This window comes from Equus quagga, chromosome 11 (genome assembly GCF_021613505.1).
Source record: "Equus quagga isolate Etosha38 chromosome 11, UCLA_HA_Equagga_1.0, whole genome shotgun sequence".
Taxonomy (NCBI): Eukaryota; Metazoa; Chordata; class Mammalia; order Perissodactyla; family Equidae; genus Equus; species Equus quagga.
In genome coordinates, this window is record NC_060277.1 from 46,087,628 (window position 1) to 46,107,803 (window position 20,176).

The following is a 20,176-nucleotide window of genomic DNA, read 5'->3' on the forward strand; positions in this document are numbered from 1 at the left end:
ACACAGTAAGAAGAGAAATGAGGGAAAGATACATATAGAGAGAAACAGAGAAGAGATTTTGTTTGCTCGAGGTAATTCGAAAAGGATTGGTGGAGAGAGAAGGATACAAAAGACGAGAAAGCTGCTGGCTAAGGCAGAACTAATTGATATATTACTAATAAACTACAAAAAAAGGTGTGCCCAGAAAGTTCATGATTGATCTTAGAGGAGAAAAGGGAGGTGGTCCACGTGGAGGCAGAAGCTAGAGAAAGTTCCTGTTAGCCACCAGGGAGCGCTGCCAGCCCAGGACAGCTAGTTCCTGCCAGGATGAAGGAGGATGTGGGTGGAGTTGGCTACTGAGGAGGAGCACAGGGGGAGACGGCAGTGTTCAACCCGCCACTTGCACATAGGGAGCTTCATAAGCTCGTGTTTGTTGTTTGAGGAAGGTTAATACTGTGTTCCTCTTGAGTATATCATTCACTCAGTGAAGATTAGCTATTTACGAAATCATTTACAGGGAAATTGGAGACTCCCCCCCCCCCCCCCCCCCCCCCCATTTCTGTGAAAACACTGCTGCTATCTTGAATAAAACCGAAAAAGCTGTTAGCTTATGCAGTCGCCACCTATGCAATCAACAGTTTCCTCACAATGACTTCTTGCTACCTTTGGCTGAACCCCAATCTGTGAAAGTATGTGACGGTTGCACCCAGCAGCAGGGAGAGAGAGCAGAAAGCTGCCCAGAGTCTAGAGCTCAGGAGGGCTCCCTGCTGAACTGCCCACTGTGGGGAAAGCAGCCAGCGTGGAAGGTACCCTTTAGGACAGAGCGTTCCTCATCGTCCCAGCTCATCTAGTATGGGCTCAAAAAGAAGTAAAATCTAACCCATTCCAAAGCACCAAGTGATTATTTTAGGCCATGAGACCAGATGCTACACTTCATTATCTTTCCTGATGCCTCTGGTTTGGGCTAAGAATCCAAATAGCCGTCAAGGTTCTCTGAAACTAACACGTTTAATCCAAAGTTGCTTGTGTGAAGTGTTTCTAGAATCTTTCATTGTTGCCTTTTTAAATTCCCCTGGACACCGACCCAATATTGTTGCATTCAAACACATTTCAACACAAGGATTAAAAAGTTCTTAAGTATACTTTTATTCTTCTCTGTATCAATGCCAGATACATACACACAAAATGTCTGGATCACTTAATAAGTTATAACATTCCATGTTTTAATAGTAATAACAAGTACATAAATGACCATTTCCTGAGTTAACAGTACAATGTAAAATTTAATCTGTATTGCTAATAAGACATTTTATAGCATAGAAATGTGATCAAAATGATCCTTTATCACGTCATAAAACACAGGAGCTTACTGTAGAACAGTGATACACTTTAAATGGTAAGGAACTTTGTGACTCATAACACAGAATCCTGTATGTACTTGCTGCCATGATTGACTTTCTAGGTCAAATATCAGTAGTAAAATAAGTTATGGTATAAAATAAAGTCAACAGTTACCTATACTGAAGGAACGTTTGATTTCATTTAAGAAACTGAAGCCTGGCTTCTAGTTAACCTTTTGGTATATACAAAAATCTTCTCTTAAAAAACTCTAAGTATTCACAAATTTAGATAAAATAGTTGAGTAAAGGACAATGACAGCTCTTCGTTACGCTGTAAAGCTATGGATCTCATCTTTGGAAAAGTTCAGCTCATGCAGAAATCTGAAAAACACGTACAAAACATGTTTCTTAGGGAAAATGTTTAAAACGAAAGAAGCAAGATCAAAGTTTACCATCATAACCACAGTCCTTTTTCATTTCCCCATTTAGAATGTACTTTCTAAAAAAAAAACCACAATTATCAATTCTAAAAAATTAACAATAATTCCTTAATATCATCAAATACCTAGTCAGTGTTCAAATTTTCAGTTGTCTCATAAATGCCATAATTTTTAAACGTCTGTTTGAATCAGGATTTAATCAAAGTCTATTCATTGCGATTGGCTGATACGTCCTTTAGGGATCTTTAGATCTACAAGATCCCATCCCTCTTTCTCTCTTTGTCCTGCATTTTATTTGTGGACAAAATCAGAATTTTATGTGTCGAGTCTCCATAATCATTTTGCTGCATCCCTGTGGTATACTTTAATAATCTGCTCCAATATCCTCTTATTTCCCACAATTTAATAATTGGATCTAGAGGCTCATCAGATACAGGTTCAACTCTGTGACGAGACTACTTCACAGGTAGTGTTCCTCCATCAGGGGGCACACAACACCTGGGTGCCGCCCTTTCTGGATGCCAATAGCCGTTCACGGTCTCCGTCCACATGCTCTAGCCGATTAGGGACTGAAGCTGGTGATATTCACTTCTATTATTCTTTCTTCGTTTATCAGTGGAGGAATTCTATGAAGAAAAACTCTGCTCATTTATTATGTGGTTACCTACTAGCATGTCTTGGACAGAAAAGTCAGAGTAAACGCTTGATTTTTTCCCCTTTCCTCACCAGTTTTCAAGGTAAGCAGTTGATCCCCTGGCATTCTGTCTTCATTCTCCCCCACTGAACAGGAAAAGCACGAATATTGCTTAAGTATAATTCAACTTGGAAAACAGTATAAATGGAGGCTAAAATGTTAGAAGTAGCTCTGTTTAAAATGCTGCTGAAAATAATAAACACTTATTCAGTACTTACTGTATGTAGTCACTGTGCTGAGCACCTCACCTGCATAGGCATTAGTATTTATTCCCTTTTACAGGGGACTGCACTAAAGCTGAGAGAGGTTAAGTAACTGACCCCAGACACCCAGCTAATGATTGTATAATGACTGTCAGTGGTAGAGCTGGGACTCAAACCCAAATTGGCAGCTTCTAGAGCGCACACACATATTCAGACAAAGGGACGGTGTGGCACAGGAGTTAGGAAGGCCACTTGGTGCAGCAGTCAAGCCCCTCACTCTCTGAACCCATCCCACCTCTCCAGCCTGCCTCTCCCTGGCAAGTGGCTTCACTCTAGCCACACGAGTCTAGTCTTCTGAATCCTGCACCCTTACTGTGCCTGCTCCTTCTCTCCCTGCCTGTACTACCTCCTCTGACTGGCATGTCTTAGTCATCATTCAAAGCACACAGTCCTTCTGACCATGTAGCTCCCCTCTCCCCAGTACACACCCCCCAGTGAAAGGAACTTGTCTCTCCCTGAATTTCCATAACACCTTGTTTTTTTAAAAATTTTTTTATTGAGTTAATGATAGGTTACAATCTTGTGAAATTTCAGTTGTACATTACTGTTTGTCAGTCGTGTTGTAGGTGCACCCCTTCACCCTTTGTTCCCACCCCCCCACCCCACCTTTCCCCCGGTAGCCACTAATCTGTTCTCTTTGTCTGTATTTTTTAATTCCTCACATGAGTGGAGTCATACAGAGATTGTCCTTCTCTATCTGGCTTATTTCACTTAACATAATTCCCTCAAGGTCCATCCACGTTGTTGTGAATGGGATGATTTTATCCTTTTTTATGGCTGAGTAGTATTCCATTGTGTATATATATATATATATATACCACATCTTCTTTATCCAATCATCTGTTGATGGGCACTTAGGTTGCTTCCACGTCTTGGCTATTGTAAATAATGCTGCAATGAACATTGGGGTGCATGGGACTTTTGGAATTGCTGATTTCAAGCTCTCTGGATAGATACCCAGTAGTGGGATAGGTGGATCGTATGGTAGTTCTATTTTTAATTTTTTGAGGAATCTCCGTACTGTTTTCCATAGTGGCTGCACCAGTTTGCATTCCCACCAACAGCGTATGAGGGTTCCTTTTTCTCCACAATCTCACCAACATTTGTTACTATTTGTTTTGGTTATTTTTGTCATTCTAATGACTGTAACGTGATATCTTAGTGTAGTTTTGATTTGCATTTCCCTGATGATCAGCGATGATGAGCATCTTTTCATGTGCCTATTGCCCATCCATATATCTTCTTTGGAGAAATATCTGTTCATGTTTCCTGTCCATTTTTTGATCAGGTTGTTTGATTTTTTGTTGTTGAGTTGTGTGAGTTCTTTATGTAGTATAGATATTAACCCTTTGTCAGATGTATGACTTGCAAATATTTTTTCCCAGTTAGTGGGTTGTTTGTTTCAATCCTGTTTTCCTTTGCCTTGAAGAAGCTCTTCAGTCTGATGACGTCCCCTTTGTTTATTCTTTCTATTGTTTCCCTTGTCTGAGAAGACATGGTTCCCGAAAAGATCCTTTTAATACTGATGTCAAAGAGCATATTGCCTAGATTTTCTTCTAAACACCTTGTTTTTATCTCTAGTAAATCTATTTATGATATTCTGAGTTATATTAGAGTTACCAGTATGTGCATTTGTTTCCACCATTAGACAGTGTGGGCCTTGAAAGCAAGGACCGTTTTATTCATATGTAATAAACAAAGTGGGTATTTAATGGATGAAAGGACCTTTACTGGCCAAGTAATTATAAGCTCTTTATCTATATTAAAAAAAAAATAGGCTTCTTAGTCTTTCTCTGTTATCACATCATACAAATTTGAAAAATTTTCACTAAATATGATGAGCATGTTTGGAACGGTCATGCTTATGTAGCAGTCATGAGATTAACTTTGGAGGGTGCTAGGAGGGGCCACTCCAAAGAAAGAGTCATCTTTCAGGACAGCAAAAACTATTAGAGACTCCCATATCTGCCAAGTAGCAGATATACCACATCCGTTAAGATGGTGAAGACAAGGAGATCAGGGAAGTGAGTCCTGAATTGAAACCCACAAGCACAGACACTATGAATTACAAGTACTGATTTGAATCAAGTTTCATCTCACAGGGCAACTCTATGCAGCACGTTTAAGGGCGAGCAACACAGGGATCCATACATGATGACTACTCCTGGGTCATTCTGGGCAAGCCAGCTAGCAAAGCACAGAGAGATCAGCTCTGAGGTGAAGCTGAGAAAATAAAGCTGTAGAGATTACACTCAATTTTTACAAATGCAAAAATACTAGGATCTTGGTTACCTTCTACTCAATTAGACATATACTGAGGCGCCAGTATGCAAGGAAGTGGGCTGGGCCTCAGATGGAACCAGAACGAAGAGCCCTCAAGATGGCCATTACTGATAGGAGGAAATGACCCACTTCCATCAGGAGGCCGTACAAGGGTTCCCTCATCAGTCAGTAGATAGTGGATTAGCTAGCCTTAAAGACAGTCTCTTTCAATGCTGAAGACTTTATGGTTCCAATCATTTAAAACCATTTTTATACTGCAATCTATAAAGTAAGCCTTAAGACACTTCTAAAATAGCAGGATCAATAAAGTAGAAGACAGTGTCGCTCTCAGCTTTTTGTCATGAAAAATTATTTTACGTTAAACCATATTGTTAGTCTTCACTATAATTTTAATAGTTTTGTTTGAGCTTTAAAGAGTAAAAATTTAAATAGTAATTTAAAATTTTTTTATAAGTTGAGAGAGGTTAAACAGAAAAACATTTTTCTGAAAGTTTTAAAACCCAGAAAAACACAAATGCAATTAAAATACATTTTAAATACAACATGGAGAGAAACACTTTTTAACGTCTTTGTTTATTTACTGAGGTCAATCTTTCTCACAATTAAAATTTAAAATAAAACAGCAAGAGAAAATTGTCTAGAATATGTTACGTTCAGTCATACACCAAACAAGGAAAAACAGGGCATTTAAGGCAGTTATATTTTAAAGCATTCTAGAAACCCAAGAGTGGCTATATTTAACCAAATATTATAAAGGGTCATTTTAGTACTAAATCAGATCAAGGTGAATTTCGAGTAAGATGGCCACTACTATTGACTTTTCATTATCCAGAGTTCAACTCTTAGTCTTGGCTTACTTATGTTCCTGTCTCTCCTTTTTGTCTTGCTGTCTGGCTCTCAATCACTGTATCATTTCCTCACTCTCACTCGGTTGCAGAGAATGAAGAATCAAAAGTGACAATGAGATGACCATTGGTATTAATTACTATATATTATGAAGCTTTGGTGGAAGAAGAGGTTGAATCTAATGTCCCAAATAAGATTTGGCACCAAGCTTGTGCCTGTGTCCATTAGCAGAGATCATCAAGAGCTGGCTGTCCTGTACTGTTTTTTTTTTTTTAAAGATTGGCACCTGAGCTAACAACTGTTGCCAATCTTTTTTTTTTTCCTGCTTTTTCTCCCCAAATCCCCCCAGTACATAGTTGTATATTTTAGTTGTAGGTCCTTCTAGTTGTGGCATGTGGGACGCCACCATAACATGGCCTAATGAGTGGTGTCATGTCTGCACCCAGGATCTGAACCCTGGGCCGCCGAAGCAGAGCGCGCGAACTTAACCACTTGGCCATGGGGCCAGCCCCTGTCCTGTACTTCTGTGTTCTTCTCTAACTCTAAGCATGACCTTGGCCTCCAACCCTTCACCTGCATGAAGATTCTTAGGCTGCAACAGCCTATTACGTGCTGGTTCATATGAACTGGAAGAACTGGGAGCTGAATCAACTGCTTTTTATAGAGATCTTCCCTCCGCGGTGTTGGGTATTCTTTTCCCTACCACATTGCTACTCACTTTATTCCTTGTTCTGTAAATGGCGTTGGTCCACAAATGCAGATGAGCACTTTGGATTTGTCTGAACTTCTTTTCAAAAATTCAGAAAGAAGCGCTGGTGAAACGTGTCCCTGTTTGCCATTCCATTCAGAAATAGGCGCTGAGAGAACAAATTCAACATCAAATCTGGAGAAAAGAAACATTTTTTAAAAGTCTATTAAGTTAAACATATTATCAACAGTTTCAAATTCACTAAAACATCTTTTTTCCCCATCAAAAACAATTTAATATATAAAGATTGGTACACTTGCTGGGAAAGCACTGGAATCAGTTATAAGCAGAGATTTAACAAAAAGATACCAGTAAATCCATATTTACTGAAGATTAGCTTCTGCTACAGAGAAGAAGAGTAATTTGACATTTTTTACTGAACTCATTAGAAAGAGCTCCAAGGTATCACAGGGAACTCCACACTTCTATTAATAATCTGCTTGTATAAATCAGAGTGAAGACCAATTACCAGTGACACGCGCATTTTAATCTCTGACTCATCTCCAGTGAATTCTAGGCCTTTATAACCAGTGGCCTATTTGGTTTCTCACTGTTACGGTCTCAAGAGCCTCAACCTCAGCTTACCATCTCCCTAACCCACCCCGACGTTATTTCTGTGAATGGCACCACAGCCCACTTGGTTGCACAAGCCAGAAAGCTGTGATTTATCTGCCTCAACCTCTGTATCCAAATTGTCACCAAGTCCTGGCTCCTAACCACGTGTCTTCTTCTCTCAGTCTTCAAGGTTGCAGTGCTGCCCATTCTCCTCCTTTTGGTAATGCTTCTCCCGTGTCTCACTATTTAGTTCTTAAGTCTAATATGATTTTACAGGGAAGCCTTGCGGCCCCACCACAGCCCTTACTTTAGGCTGTAATGTGTGGCACCAAGATGATTATTTTATTAATCTCTGCCTTCCCACATCAGACCATAAACTCCATGAGACCACGTTTGGGACCATGTTTGCTTTGGCTATCACTCATGCCTAGTGGCCAACACACAGGAAGCTCTCAAATATGATGGAGTGAAACACATGAAAGAAAAAGAAAGGATCCAGAATTAATATGAGAAAGAAGAGCATCCAACCAAGTCTCATGTCACCACACACCATTTCTTCCCGCAGCTTTGTAATCTGTTAAGTGAACTGCCAGTGAAGAATCACAGTCATTTCAAAGTTCTATATTGTACCTGCTCCCTTTGCTCCATTTTAGCAAACACAATTAATTTTTACCATTTTCAGTAGCATCAGATCAAATGCATTTCTACATTTTCCCATGAGTAACTGAGATTTTCTCAAGAGTAGCAGGAATTAATTATACATTACTCTCAATCTTAAGAAAAAGTTAAAGTGTTTCTCTTGTGAGGTGGCCTGGGGAGCCAAACACCAGAACAGGAACAAGACGTGGCTAGCACAGCTGCCCTCACGTCACTGTGCGCAGCTGGGTTAACATTCCCAAGAGCTGAGGAGCCAGCGCAGGCACGTGGGCCAACTCAGAGTACCAGTCGGGGGCCAGAGAACCAGCCCAGCTCTCACCCAGACCCCGCTCTCTAGGTCTTATTGTCCATTTGTGGAACAAGGTGGGAAAACTACATAACCTCTTACAATTCTAATATTCTGATTTTATATTAAAAAACCCTGTAGAATGTTTTATTTTTTACCTTCAAGGTTCCCATTTAGTTTTGGCAGCAATACTAACCCACCCTATACAAAACTGCCTCCCCAAATACTTTCTTTCACTAATTTATTTTTCCTTCCTAGCACTTAAGATAGTTTTAGATAATTCTGGAATGTGATATTTGTTTACTGTAAGGGTGGGGTCCTTGTCTCTCTTGTTCAATACCGTATCAGGCCTGGCTCGAGATAAGTGTGCTAAAAATACCTGTTAAGTGAATAAAGGAATTTATTTACAAAGAAGCCATACTAGCTAAAAATAAAAATTTCACTTAGAAGAACAAAGCTATATGCTGGCACCTATGAAATCACACATAAAATGTACGTGAATCCATAAGCACATTTTTCTGGAAAGAAGGTCCATAACCTTTCATCAGATTACCAAAGGGGATCTAAAAGCAGCTGCAGAACCACTACTTGAAGAAATTTCCAATTTTATGTAGACAGTTGGATAAAAGATAGAAACGGTCTTGTTAAATTGAAAATAAACGTCTCCTCTGCCTCTATGTCCACAAGTCTACCACTGGAATAAAAGCACTAAGATATAAGAGGCAATACTGGCATCCCTGTCATCTGTAAAAATTCATAGTTTTCCTAATGAGATGCTTTAAAAAAAGCCTAATCAGTGGCATGCTTTCTGCAGGAATCTAGCAAAGGGTGAAACATAACTTGAGATCCTTACATACAAGGTATAAACTTCTCATGATTGTATTTATTCACAAGGTGGTCCCTGGGGTATGCCTTCTGGGCACTCAATGGAAAAAGCAGGCAGGAGGCATGGATGCAATTTTTAAGGATATTGTAAAGGCTGCTATCCTGCTTATCTCCTTCTTCACAGGACTAGAAAAGAGCTTAAACTGGAGGAGGGGCAATCCAGCGAAGACTCAAGAATACTTTAATGAAGGATTTCTTATACCATATCAAGATATAGATGGTTGCTGTGGAAACTTCTCTTCTAGATTTTTCTGAATGAAGCCCAACTTACTGTCTGAAACAGTTACAGCTTTGAGGCATTATGGTGCATGCTGGTAAACGTCCTGAAATTCCTTTCTGCTCTATGATTTCAAAAGTGCCAGAAAGAACTAGAACTCTTGAAAAGGTTACCTGAAAATAAATTTAGATAAACCATAAAGTGCAAAGCAACATAAAAAACAAGAAGGAGAAAGAGACAGAGAGAATAGGCCTGCTTCTGATGAATGCCTGTGTGGAAGTAAATAAGTTTGTCCAAAAAAATTATGTAAAGCAGACTGATAACGATCTGAGATTTAAAAATCTGGAAATACAGATGTATTCATTCAGTCTAAATCAGAGCCTGCACTCACCCAACTTATTCCCTCCTCCTCCAGCCCATGAGCCTCTAACACCCACCTCCTCCGTAGTTCCTGCCCCCTGCCCCTCCCTTCCCATTTTCACTGCCACACCTCCAGGTCAGGTCCCTATACCTCTTGTCTAAAATACTGCTCTAAAACCTTAGCCCTAAGCTATCTGACATCATTGCTATATTCCTTCTCCTTAAAAGTCCCAATCCAGTCTGGCAACTCTTTGCTTAAAAAGCTTCCGTGTTCCTCACTGCTCACAGAACAGTATTTCAGAGCATTTGGGGCCCCAGTTTTTCCTGGTTTCTCTAGCTAAAGAAAATACTAGAAAACAGCAGGAAAACTTGTTGTTTGCTCGTGGGAAAAACAGTGCACAAGATAAACAGCTAGGGGTTAAAATTTGATAAAATATACATATTATGGGAACATTTCTCAAAATGAAATCTGACGCAACGCTCGTGTTCTTCCAGATGTTAGTGGCATTCCATGAAAAAGCTAACCTATCAAGTAAATTTAGGACTACTGGGTTAAAAAAGTTAAGCAGATTTCTTTAGAATTTCTCAAAGGCTTGAATATGCTAAGTTCAGAGTAAAATTTCAAGAAGGTAATATGGTGCACACTGTTTCTCAAACTTCTTTAATCATAGAACCCTTTGGGGAGAAACACATGAACATTTCAAGGAACATATTTCAAGAAACACGCCGTTTGAGGAACATCTGGGAGGAACAGCGAGTGGTATAAGGGTCCAGATTAGGGGCCCATATATCTGAGTGCATCACAGGCTGGGGAAAAAGAATGGGTTTGGGCATATTCTTCAATGTACTTATGCTTCTAGAATACTGGCTTTTGCTACCTTAAATGGGACTAATACAGTGCTAGTCCCAATACTGACACCAGAGTACAAAAACATGGTCATTATCTACAGAGCCCATCAGTAACAAAGGGAAATGAGCTGCCGAATATTGCTGGGACTTTCCATCTCCATCTAGGACATATTTATTTAATATATGCATTACACTCAAGGTGTTTCATCACCTGATTTTAGCCTACCCTATTTCTCCAACTGTAAAAAAGAGGATGAGAAGTGATGACCACTAAGATTCCTTCTAATATGGATATAAAATTTAATGGTTTTATTTTCACAAAGTTATTTCACATTGTTCTCCTTCATGCACTATATTTATTTCAACAAAAACAAAACTGGACTCTGCTCTTTTGCTAAAACAGTCAACAAACTGGCCCTCAGATCTTTTTACTCATAAAATCCTACTACCCAAATTTCTTTTCCTGTTCAGAGAAATGCTGTTTCCCAAAGCCCAGCTCAAAAGCCCCTTCTTCCATGAAGTTCTGATATCCCCACCCTTACACAAATAGAATCCTCTTTCCTCTCCCTAGACTTCAACAGCGCGTGATTCGTTCCTCTCAAGGCACAGACTTCAGGCCCCTGCTCTACTTCAGAACTTCTCCCCAGGGGGTAGTCGTACTCATTCTTTATCTCTTCTCAGCGTTAAGCACATTCTGCAAACTGTGAGCTCACAGATGCCTGAAGTGCTGCACACGTCTGCTGGTGCCCATAACTGGTGTCTAATTCCTTCCCCATTCTTTGCGCCCACTCCCTTGCTGCTTGGAATCCTTTTATTTTTCTCTTCCCCTTGTGCCCCAACCATTAACCTCATCCTTTCTAGGAGAAAAATAACGACACTAACAATTTTAAGTGTGCTGGAACAATGTTCTGTGCTGATATTTTGCCTTTCTAGAGGCTGTTTGTCAAAATGCACCAACAGCCTTGGTACACTGTGACTTAGCGATTCTTCTGATGAATTTTTATCCTGTACAGTTAGAGAGGTACAGAACCACTTGTAATCACTATGTCAAACAGCAGGGGATTGGTTAAGTAAATTATGGCATGCTTACACGACTGAATACAACACAGCTATTAAAAATCACAGTATTGTGCAGGTTTTCCCAGCTGGCACTACTAACATTTTGGGCTGGATAATTCTTTTTTGTGGGGCTGTCCTGTGTACTTCAGGATGTTAGCAGCATTCCTGGCCTCTGTCAACTAGGCGCCCTCAGTTATGATGATAAAAAATGTCTCCAGATGTAAATATCCCCTGCAGTGGGGTGGGGGGACGGGGTGTAGGGACAAAATCACTCCAGGTTGAGAACCACTGGTTTAAAGTATTCTATATGTAGAATACATACAATACACTACGCAGAAAATGCAGTTATAAAAAGTATAGTCAATATGACTACCTACATTATCTAAAAAATACAAAACAAAAACATGCATATAAATATGTGTGTGTGTGAGAGAGAGAGAGAGAATGGAAAGATAGCATGGTGGGATTATTGGAGGGTTTCTTCCCTTATAGTTTTTCTATGTAAATATGTATTAATTTTATAAACGGGGGAAAAATCAGAAAATCAACAAGTTCCACTATTTATACAAAGAGATGTGCTACTAGCTTTACTAAAATAAGGTTATTTTCTCCAAAAATAACTGCTTTGAAAGGGAAGGAAAATACTTGTTATATTTACATATTACAAAATGTTGTCCTGAAGTCAGCCTCCTCAAAACTAGTTCTGCAAAGGCAGAGAATTCACAGAGCCAGGGCATTCTACTGACGGAAGGAGATGGACCCATGTGAAGACTGAGTCAACTAAGCTTCATAACACTGCTCAGTAATTAAGAGAGAGAGAAGTGAAATTTAATTTGGATTCCAGTTTACATAGTAATTAGCTATATCTGCTACTGTACATATTTGCCTTGTGTTTTCTCTCATTTTTCTTAAGAAAAATAAATGTGAGAGATTTTGCTAGATTTGGAATGTTGTGAATTGAGTCCTAACTATTGGCGTTAACAGTCAAGTTATAACATATTTGGATAAAATTAAAGTAAGCTAACTTTTTTCTGTTCAAATTTCATACTTAGTGACATGAAAACTAAATTGAAATAGAAATATCTCAAAAAAAGTACTCATGGTATACCTATTTTTTGCAATTCTATTAAGTTTAGCAATGTGGGTAAGAGATACATTCCCTGGATTGCCTGAGAAAATAAGCCAACACAACACCCTGTTCACTGTTGTACCCCTGTATACAGGCACACGGTAGAAACTCACGTGTATTTCACGAATGAATGAGTGTTACAAATATGCTAATTTGGGGCTAGGCATCTACATATACTATCTCATTGACCCTTGTACCCAAACAATTCTATGACATGCGTATTGATGTCCCTGTTCTACAGGTAGAAAAACTGAGACTCAGTCAGATCAAGTAACTTGCCCAAGGTCACAAGGTTAACAAGGTTCCGTTATACAATGACATGTCTAAGAATTTCATTTGCCAATGATATTATCTAGATAAATTCTGAGGACAAGCATAGCATGCTTGCTGAAAATGAAAATATTAGATCACATACCAGCATTAGTACCCGGCCTTTCTATCCCTCCATGTTCCACGAAGGATTGAGTGGAAAGCTGAGACCTAACTCTACAGAGAGTAGGGTATTTCATTTGTTTTAACTACAAAATTTAAGAGAATTTTTTTTATATACTCACAATAATAATTTGACCAGGGAGATGTGCTCAGCTGTCACATTTTGTCATCAGAAAGTTTATTACTAAAACTGAAAGTGATATAGGAGAGTCAAGATGTAGGAAAGGGTGATTTAATACATAAGAAAGTGCCCTTAAGTGCTAACTAAAATACAGATGCGACTGACTAAAATTACCTTATATTAAATCTGAACTTTTCCCTTCCTTTTACCTATGGGACTCAACAACCAACAGTACCACAAAACCCATCAACCAGCCTCTGAGGCTGGGTTTCTCCTAAATCTGCAAAAAGCCTCAGAATAGGGTAAACTTCTCATAAATATTCCGAAGTCGTCTACATAAGCATGGCGTTTTTGTTTCCAAGTGAGGGCCTGACCAGAAGTCTCGAGGGAGCATAAATGATACAATGCTTGAAGTCAGGGCCAACAGAGCCTCAAAAAGGAGAGCCTGTCTGCAGAAAGAGGAAGGAGACCCGTCTGCGGAAAGAGGAAGGAGGCCCGTCTGCGGAAAGAGGAAGGAGACAGGTCAGAGTCAAGAGAGAGGGAGCACAGGAGCAAGAAGGTGAGAACAAGAAGAAAAAGAGAAGAAGCGGAAGAGGGCAGCTACCTGCAGGCCAGAGGTCGGAACGCTCTCACTTCTCTCAGACAGCAGGAGTGTACCACTCACCTGGTGAGTGCTGTTAGAGCCTGTCATCCAGAAGGGGAAAAAAACGGGCCCTTCCTCCTCCTCAATACTCCAGCCTACGTAATTCCACCAACCCAAATTACGTAGACCAAAACAGAACAAAACAAAACACACAATTGACTTTGTTAACAGACACTTTATGTTCAGAGGCTGTCAACACATTCCTTTTTACCAATTAGTTTTTAAATCAAGTTTAACTCCTATTAATAGCCTAAAAGTACAATGTCTGTTCATTAAAATAATAGTAAATGGGTTTTTCTTGTACAAGGGAACTATCTTAAAGAATACCTTGGGCAAAAAACGACCAGAGGGCCTAGCTTGGTGGCACAGTGGTTAACTGTGCACGTTTCACTTCAGCGGCCTGGGGTTCGCCAGTTCGGACCCCAGGAGCAGACATGGCACCGCTTGGCAAGCCGTGCTGTGGTAGGCGTCCCACACATAAAGTGGAGGAAGATGGGCATGGATGTTAGCTCAGGGCTGGTCTTCCTCAGCAAAAAGAGGAGGATTGGCAGCAGTTAGCTCAGGGCTAATCTTCCTCAAAAAAAAAAACACAAAACAACAAAAAACTGCCAGAAATACTTTTTTTAAAAATCTAGCTAGAAAAGCCTAGCTATGCTGTTTAAATCCTTTTCAAAGTTTGTTTAGGAAAACGGGCTCACACAGTCAATACATAAATGAAATGAATGTACACAGAAGTCCTCTAGAACCACAATTCAAATATCTGAGGTAGGGCTTCTCAGTTCCCAAAGCATTTACACTGTCTCCAATCTTCCCAACAGCCTCACGGGTGAGGAGGAAAGACGTCATTATTTTATGTTGAAGATAAAGAGACAGGCCCACAGAGCTAAGTAATTTTTGAATAAAGTTTCAAGCTAGTGGAGACTAGAATGAAAACTAGAATTTAGGTCTTTAGGCTTTTTGATAAATGCTGTTTCCAATTCTCCACTTTGAAAACAGTGAAAAAGACTCTTGAAAACCTAGGAATTTGTATTTCTTTAAATCATGCTCTAAACTGCCATACAACTAGCTAAATATAGTAAGTATTCTTAGGTTTATGTTTTAAGTATGTAAGAAGACTAAATATTTCAAGGATAAATAAGTTCAGCTCATCCTTAATTTGTGAAAGTCATGTATTAAAAGAGAAAGAGGAGGAGGATGGGAGACAAAAGGGAGAAAAAAACTAGAAGAGACCACACCACTACCGTATTAAGGGTATTCAGAAAATATTCAGAAGAACTCCGAGTCCTTGGGACAGCTGAGTTTCTGAGGTCTTTAACTTTTAAAAGGCGTAGAACTTTATCCATACCATACTATCATAAACATAAATATTTACTTCAGATATTTTGTGCGACTTATGAAGTTCTGAATTTCTTAGAAATTGTTTCTGATGATTATATAAATGCTTTAGAAAGTATGACAGCTTGTCTAATTCACTACTCTAAAAAATTCATTTAGATTTTCCTACTGCTTTCAGATGTCTCTAGGAGAGATAGGGCATTCGCTTGTTTAAAATATCTTCTTATTTCAGTTGACTGTGCTGGGGCTCTTTTTTCAATGAGACAAATTTCCATTTTGCTCTCCTTGCCGCCTCATTTCACCACTGAGTTCAGCCTGACTTGAACTTTTACACCAGCTTTTCCCAGTGTGTGTTCTGGAATCACTGCTGATGCTGCTGTCAATAAGTGTTAATGTAAGCAAACAAAAACGAAGAGAATTTGGCAAACAATGCATAAGGAACCCCCTCCTGAAAAGTCGCAATGGACATTAGCATATTAAAGGCTCTAAGAAATCCTGTAGTAAAGGAAATGTTGAATTTTGCTTAATCCATCTCACCAAATTTATTCGATCTGTCTCCATTATAACAAGAAATCTTGAATTACCAAGCTACACTGGATCATTTTCCATGAAACTCAACTTAGTATAAATAACATAAACATAGAGCCCAGGATATATTTTATGGGTACACATATGATGTCACATTGATCTTGTCAAACTGCATTTCTTTGGGGGAGGGTTATTAATATTATTTACAATTAGAGAATTATTGATTAGTTCATATTTTTCTTTGAAGGAGCTTCCTGGTCAATTAAAAACTCCTATCAAAGGAGATAAGGTCTAGATTAACTACACATGTAAGAATATAAACATAGGGCTAATACAATTCAATACCTTTTATCTTTAAAAGTTAATTCCTCCAATTGGTTTCTCCAAATTATATCATCCTCTGTTTTATTGAAGAACATCAGCTTCACTTTCCTTAAAAGAAAAAACAACAACTTAAAAAGAACAACTTCAATTACCTTTAAAATATGCAGGAAAGGAAAAGCCAAAAAGTGCACCAGCATGAATGTTTTTTAGTGCCAATTAGGTAACCAAAAGCATCAAAAACAAAAGAATCAAGTTAATAAAACAGCTAGGACTGGAGGAGGCAGAATAAGAAATGATGAATGAGGGGATGAAAACACGTCTATTAAGATCTACTCAGTATTTAATTAATTTAGAATACCTTATACTAATCTAACCACCTCACAAAGAGTAGTAATTAAAGATAAAATTACATACCTGAGACTGGGTATATTAGTCAAAGCGTAATTCAGTAGTTTAACCATCGGTGTGAAGCCTGTTCCAGCAGCCAATAAAAAGAGATCTTCTAATTCTTGGAACTGGGATATTTTAAAATTGCCCTCAGGATTGCTTACGAAAACAAAATCTCCTAAACAATGAAATACAAACTAAATCAGAAAAAAAAACCAAGAAAACTGAGAAGGTTAACCTAGCTAAATTTAGAACACTGGTGAGTAACAGGATGAAAGCATAACTTTCAGACTACATCTCAGTCTTTAAGGTATGAAGGAGTTTTAGGAACACTCCTTAGGCCCCCAAGTATGTCTGGATCATATCATTACAATCAAATTAATAATGCAGTTTTATTAGACTCATTTCCCAACATTATTTTCCCAAACCATCTGGAGTCTCTAATTTATAAACTACTGCCAAGTATTTAAACATAAATTATCAATAATTGTATTGATTGCTAAACTAAATTATAAGCACCTCAAAAGTAAAGTCCATTTATATGTGTCTCGTAAGGTTCAGGGTGGAGAACATATAGTCACTACTTACATATTGATTCTTAACCGTAGTAATATGACTAGCAGAACAAAAGTGAAATAGAAATGTATTCTAAAATCTCAGGTTAGTAAATGTGCTACCTTCGCCTCCATCAAATCTTTGAGAACATCTATCAATTAAAACAAGAGCTATTCTGAATTTAATTCCTATAAAAACAAAGCAAGATTAGAAACTGTACTTGGAGCATGCTACTTCCCAATCTAGAATCAAAACAGTTGAGAAAGTCATTTTCTGCAATGCAGTTGACAGAACCACTATGTACCACTCATATATGAGAGAATGGCCTTTAGGACATTTCAAAAATTTTCAGTGTAATTCAAAAAATAAAAATAAAGCTGTCCATATTTTAAAAACAACTTCAAATACTCTGGTTTATTTTTAAATGCTTGGATGCTCTGAATTTTTCCTTTCTTGTCCATAGCAGGATAGTAAGAATCTTGCAGTAATTGATGAATTAAGTATTAGAAAGTAACAGAAGCTTCTTGTTAGGGTTTGAAAGGGACCATAAGATCAGAATATCCTCAGGAAAAAGTCAGCTGGTTGTTTACTAAAGAAGCTTCAAAGAATGATATTAATTTGGTAACTTTTGTCCACAGCCCAGTCCTTCCAATGTCATAAAAGTGACTAGACTCAGGCAAGGTACCTGATGCTAATCAAATTCACACAAGAAGAAAATAACGCATGCCAGAACAGCAACTGATTTACAGCTGGGCCATCTGCATCCAGTGACCTGAACATTACACACCCCATGCAGGGCATCTCATTCTCAGTTACAGAACATTTGGAAGGCCAAAAAAATCATATAAAAGTTACGTGGTGAATAGGGAATTGAAACAAAGAAGCCGATACTGTTCTAGAGTAGATCATTTGGGCCATGACGAGGCTTCATGAGTTATCACTACCATGCCAGGTACAACCCCCTAAGTTACATAAGTATTTGTGCCATTGCTAGCTCCCCTGGATGAAGTTGAAAAAACACTATCTTGTTCTTTAGGTTTTCCTTTTCCATGCTCTAGGCTGACTCTCCACCCTGCTCCGTCCACACAATCTCTATAACCAGGTTATAACAGTATTGGTTACATTTCCACTCACTATACTACAATCATGTGTCAGTCCATCAAAGATGACAGTCACCTTCACTAGATTTGCGGGTATTTCAAAATTCTTAAGGTTCATATTTATATTCAATATTTTGGTTTATGTAACCAAAGATGACTAACCATATCCATTCTGTATAGATTGCTAAGCCAACCTTTCAGAAAGCAAAAAATTTTCTTTATTTCCAAATTTTAGCGATCTTCTTCACTGTTACCTTGATGTCACTGCTAATACTGACTTAGAAAGGAGAAGAGCACTTTTACTGTTAGGCAAAAGGCAGTGGAAAGTTGAAGACACACAAAAAGGAGTAGAAACAGGAAAAGGGTCTCTAAATCTTAATGGATCTCATTATAGTCCTTTTATTAATTCTTTCAAAGTACACTTACTGAGAGCCTATTATGTGCCAGCTGCCATGCTAGGTGCAGGAAATCCAAGAACAAATTCAAGACTTATAAAGAAGGAATATTACTTATTCTTATCCTAGAGCTATGAGCAAAGTGTTAGTTTTTGGGGGTTCAGAGGAGGAGGGAGCTTCATAATGAAAGTGATGTTTTGTTTGGGTCTTTAAAAAAAGGTACTTGACAGGTAGAGAAAGAGTTGATGGGCATCCTATGGGAGGCAACTGCATGTACCTATGAATGAGGATGAAAACTTGTGGACCTTTGAGTAGCACAAGTATTTTGTACAGCAAGAGATGATGCTGGAACGATTGTGAAAGTCTTTGTAGGCATGCAGAGGACTTAATCAGTTGGGTAACGGAGACCCATCAGAGCTTTCAAAGCTGTAGAGCAACACAATTAAATCCACCCTCAGGGCAGTTTGGAAAGAGAACTAGAAAATGCAGATAAATAGAAGGAGGAAGATACCAGTTAGAGGCCAAGAGAGAAATGATGAAGGCTTGATCTAAGACAGTGGTAAAGGGATAGAAAAGAAAAATTAAACCTTCCCTAGGAGGTGGACTCAATAGAACTTAGTGCCGACTGGATTAGGAGGGAGAAAATGGGAAGACTCAGGGATGACATGCCTCCGGACTGGGTCAAGAATGAACAGTGGTGGGGCAAATAATAAAGATGAGGAATATGGGAGTAAGGATAGGTTTGGTGGGACAAAGAGAATATGACTTTGGGTGCTTACATGTTTAGTTTAAGATATTTGATAGACTCCCACAAGGAGATAAGCAGAGCACAGACTAACAGGTGATCCCATCTAGAACATAACGACGTTAAAAAAAATACTAACCAATCTGAAGATGATCAAGTTCTGGTGTGAAGAGTCCAGCAGGATAGATTTTGATCAAAAAGTAGATGTATTTATTGTTGGGAAGAGCTGGTTCCTTGAACTCTGAGAGTAAGGAATCAGATACAGGTGTATATGGCTTCACAATTTCAGTATCTAGAAAAAGTCATGATAAAGAAATTCAATTCTAAAAATCTAAAAAGCTCTGAATGCAGATGAAACATACAAATTTTATGATGCTATCAGGATATATTTAAAACTGTACATCTAACATGTATATAATTCTAACTATATGTTCTATATGCATATAGTACAAGTATATATACCCAAATCCTATGTGTGCTGAAACAATTTTAACCAATCAATACTTTGCCCATAATACAATCTTTTTTTATTAAGTATGGCATAAGGTGATAGGGATTTATGTCAATAAACTCAGACAACCATCTATTTCATCAACATATAAACTTCGTAATGGACTACAACAAAAATGACATCAAAAGTTTGCATAGAGATGTAAGAAGGTACTTACATAATAATTTTAATTATACACCAGATTTTTAACAATGGTTACTGATATCCAATGGGATCATTTGGGTGTGAGAAAGGGAAGAATTTCACTTTTTACTTTATATATTTTGAATTGTTTTCATATATTATATATTACTTTGGTAATTGAAGGAAAAGAATGTTGATCCAATTACTTCTAAGAATATAATATTAATTAATTAAGTAAATATTAACAAATATATTAATAATAAATAAGTATTTAAATATATTCATATATTAATTATATACTATATAACATAATACTATTAAATATAAAACAACAAAACATTAATTAATAATTAATAAAAATTCATATTATAGTTCAGGTAGCCATAT

At 38.2% G+C, this 20,176-nt stretch overlaps 1 protein-coding gene across 1 annotated transcript in view; it reads right to left on the reverse strand.

Moving 5' to 3' along the window:
• Window positions 1-1,101: 1,101 nt before the first annotated feature.
• The window catches only part of LOC124247763 (cytochrome b5 reductase 4), an 83,971-nt gene continuing 64,896 nt past the window's right edge, over window positions 1,102-20,176 (reverse strand). Inside the window, exons 12-16 of the mRNA XM_046677415.1 lie at window positions 19,295-19,447; window positions 16,388-16,538; window positions 15,995-16,081; window positions 6,564-6,728; window positions 1,102-1,700 (exon numbers count right to left, since the gene is read on the reverse strand). Of these exons, the coding sequence (XP_046533371.1) occupies window positions 1,646-1,700; window positions 6,564-6,728; window positions 15,995-16,081; window positions 16,388-16,538; window positions 19,295-19,447 (611 nt within the window). The 3' untranslated portion in view covers window positions 1,102-1,645. The remainder of the gene's footprint in view (window positions 1,701-6,563; window positions 6,729-15,994; window positions 16,082-16,387; window positions 16,539-19,294; window positions 19,448-20,176) is intronic.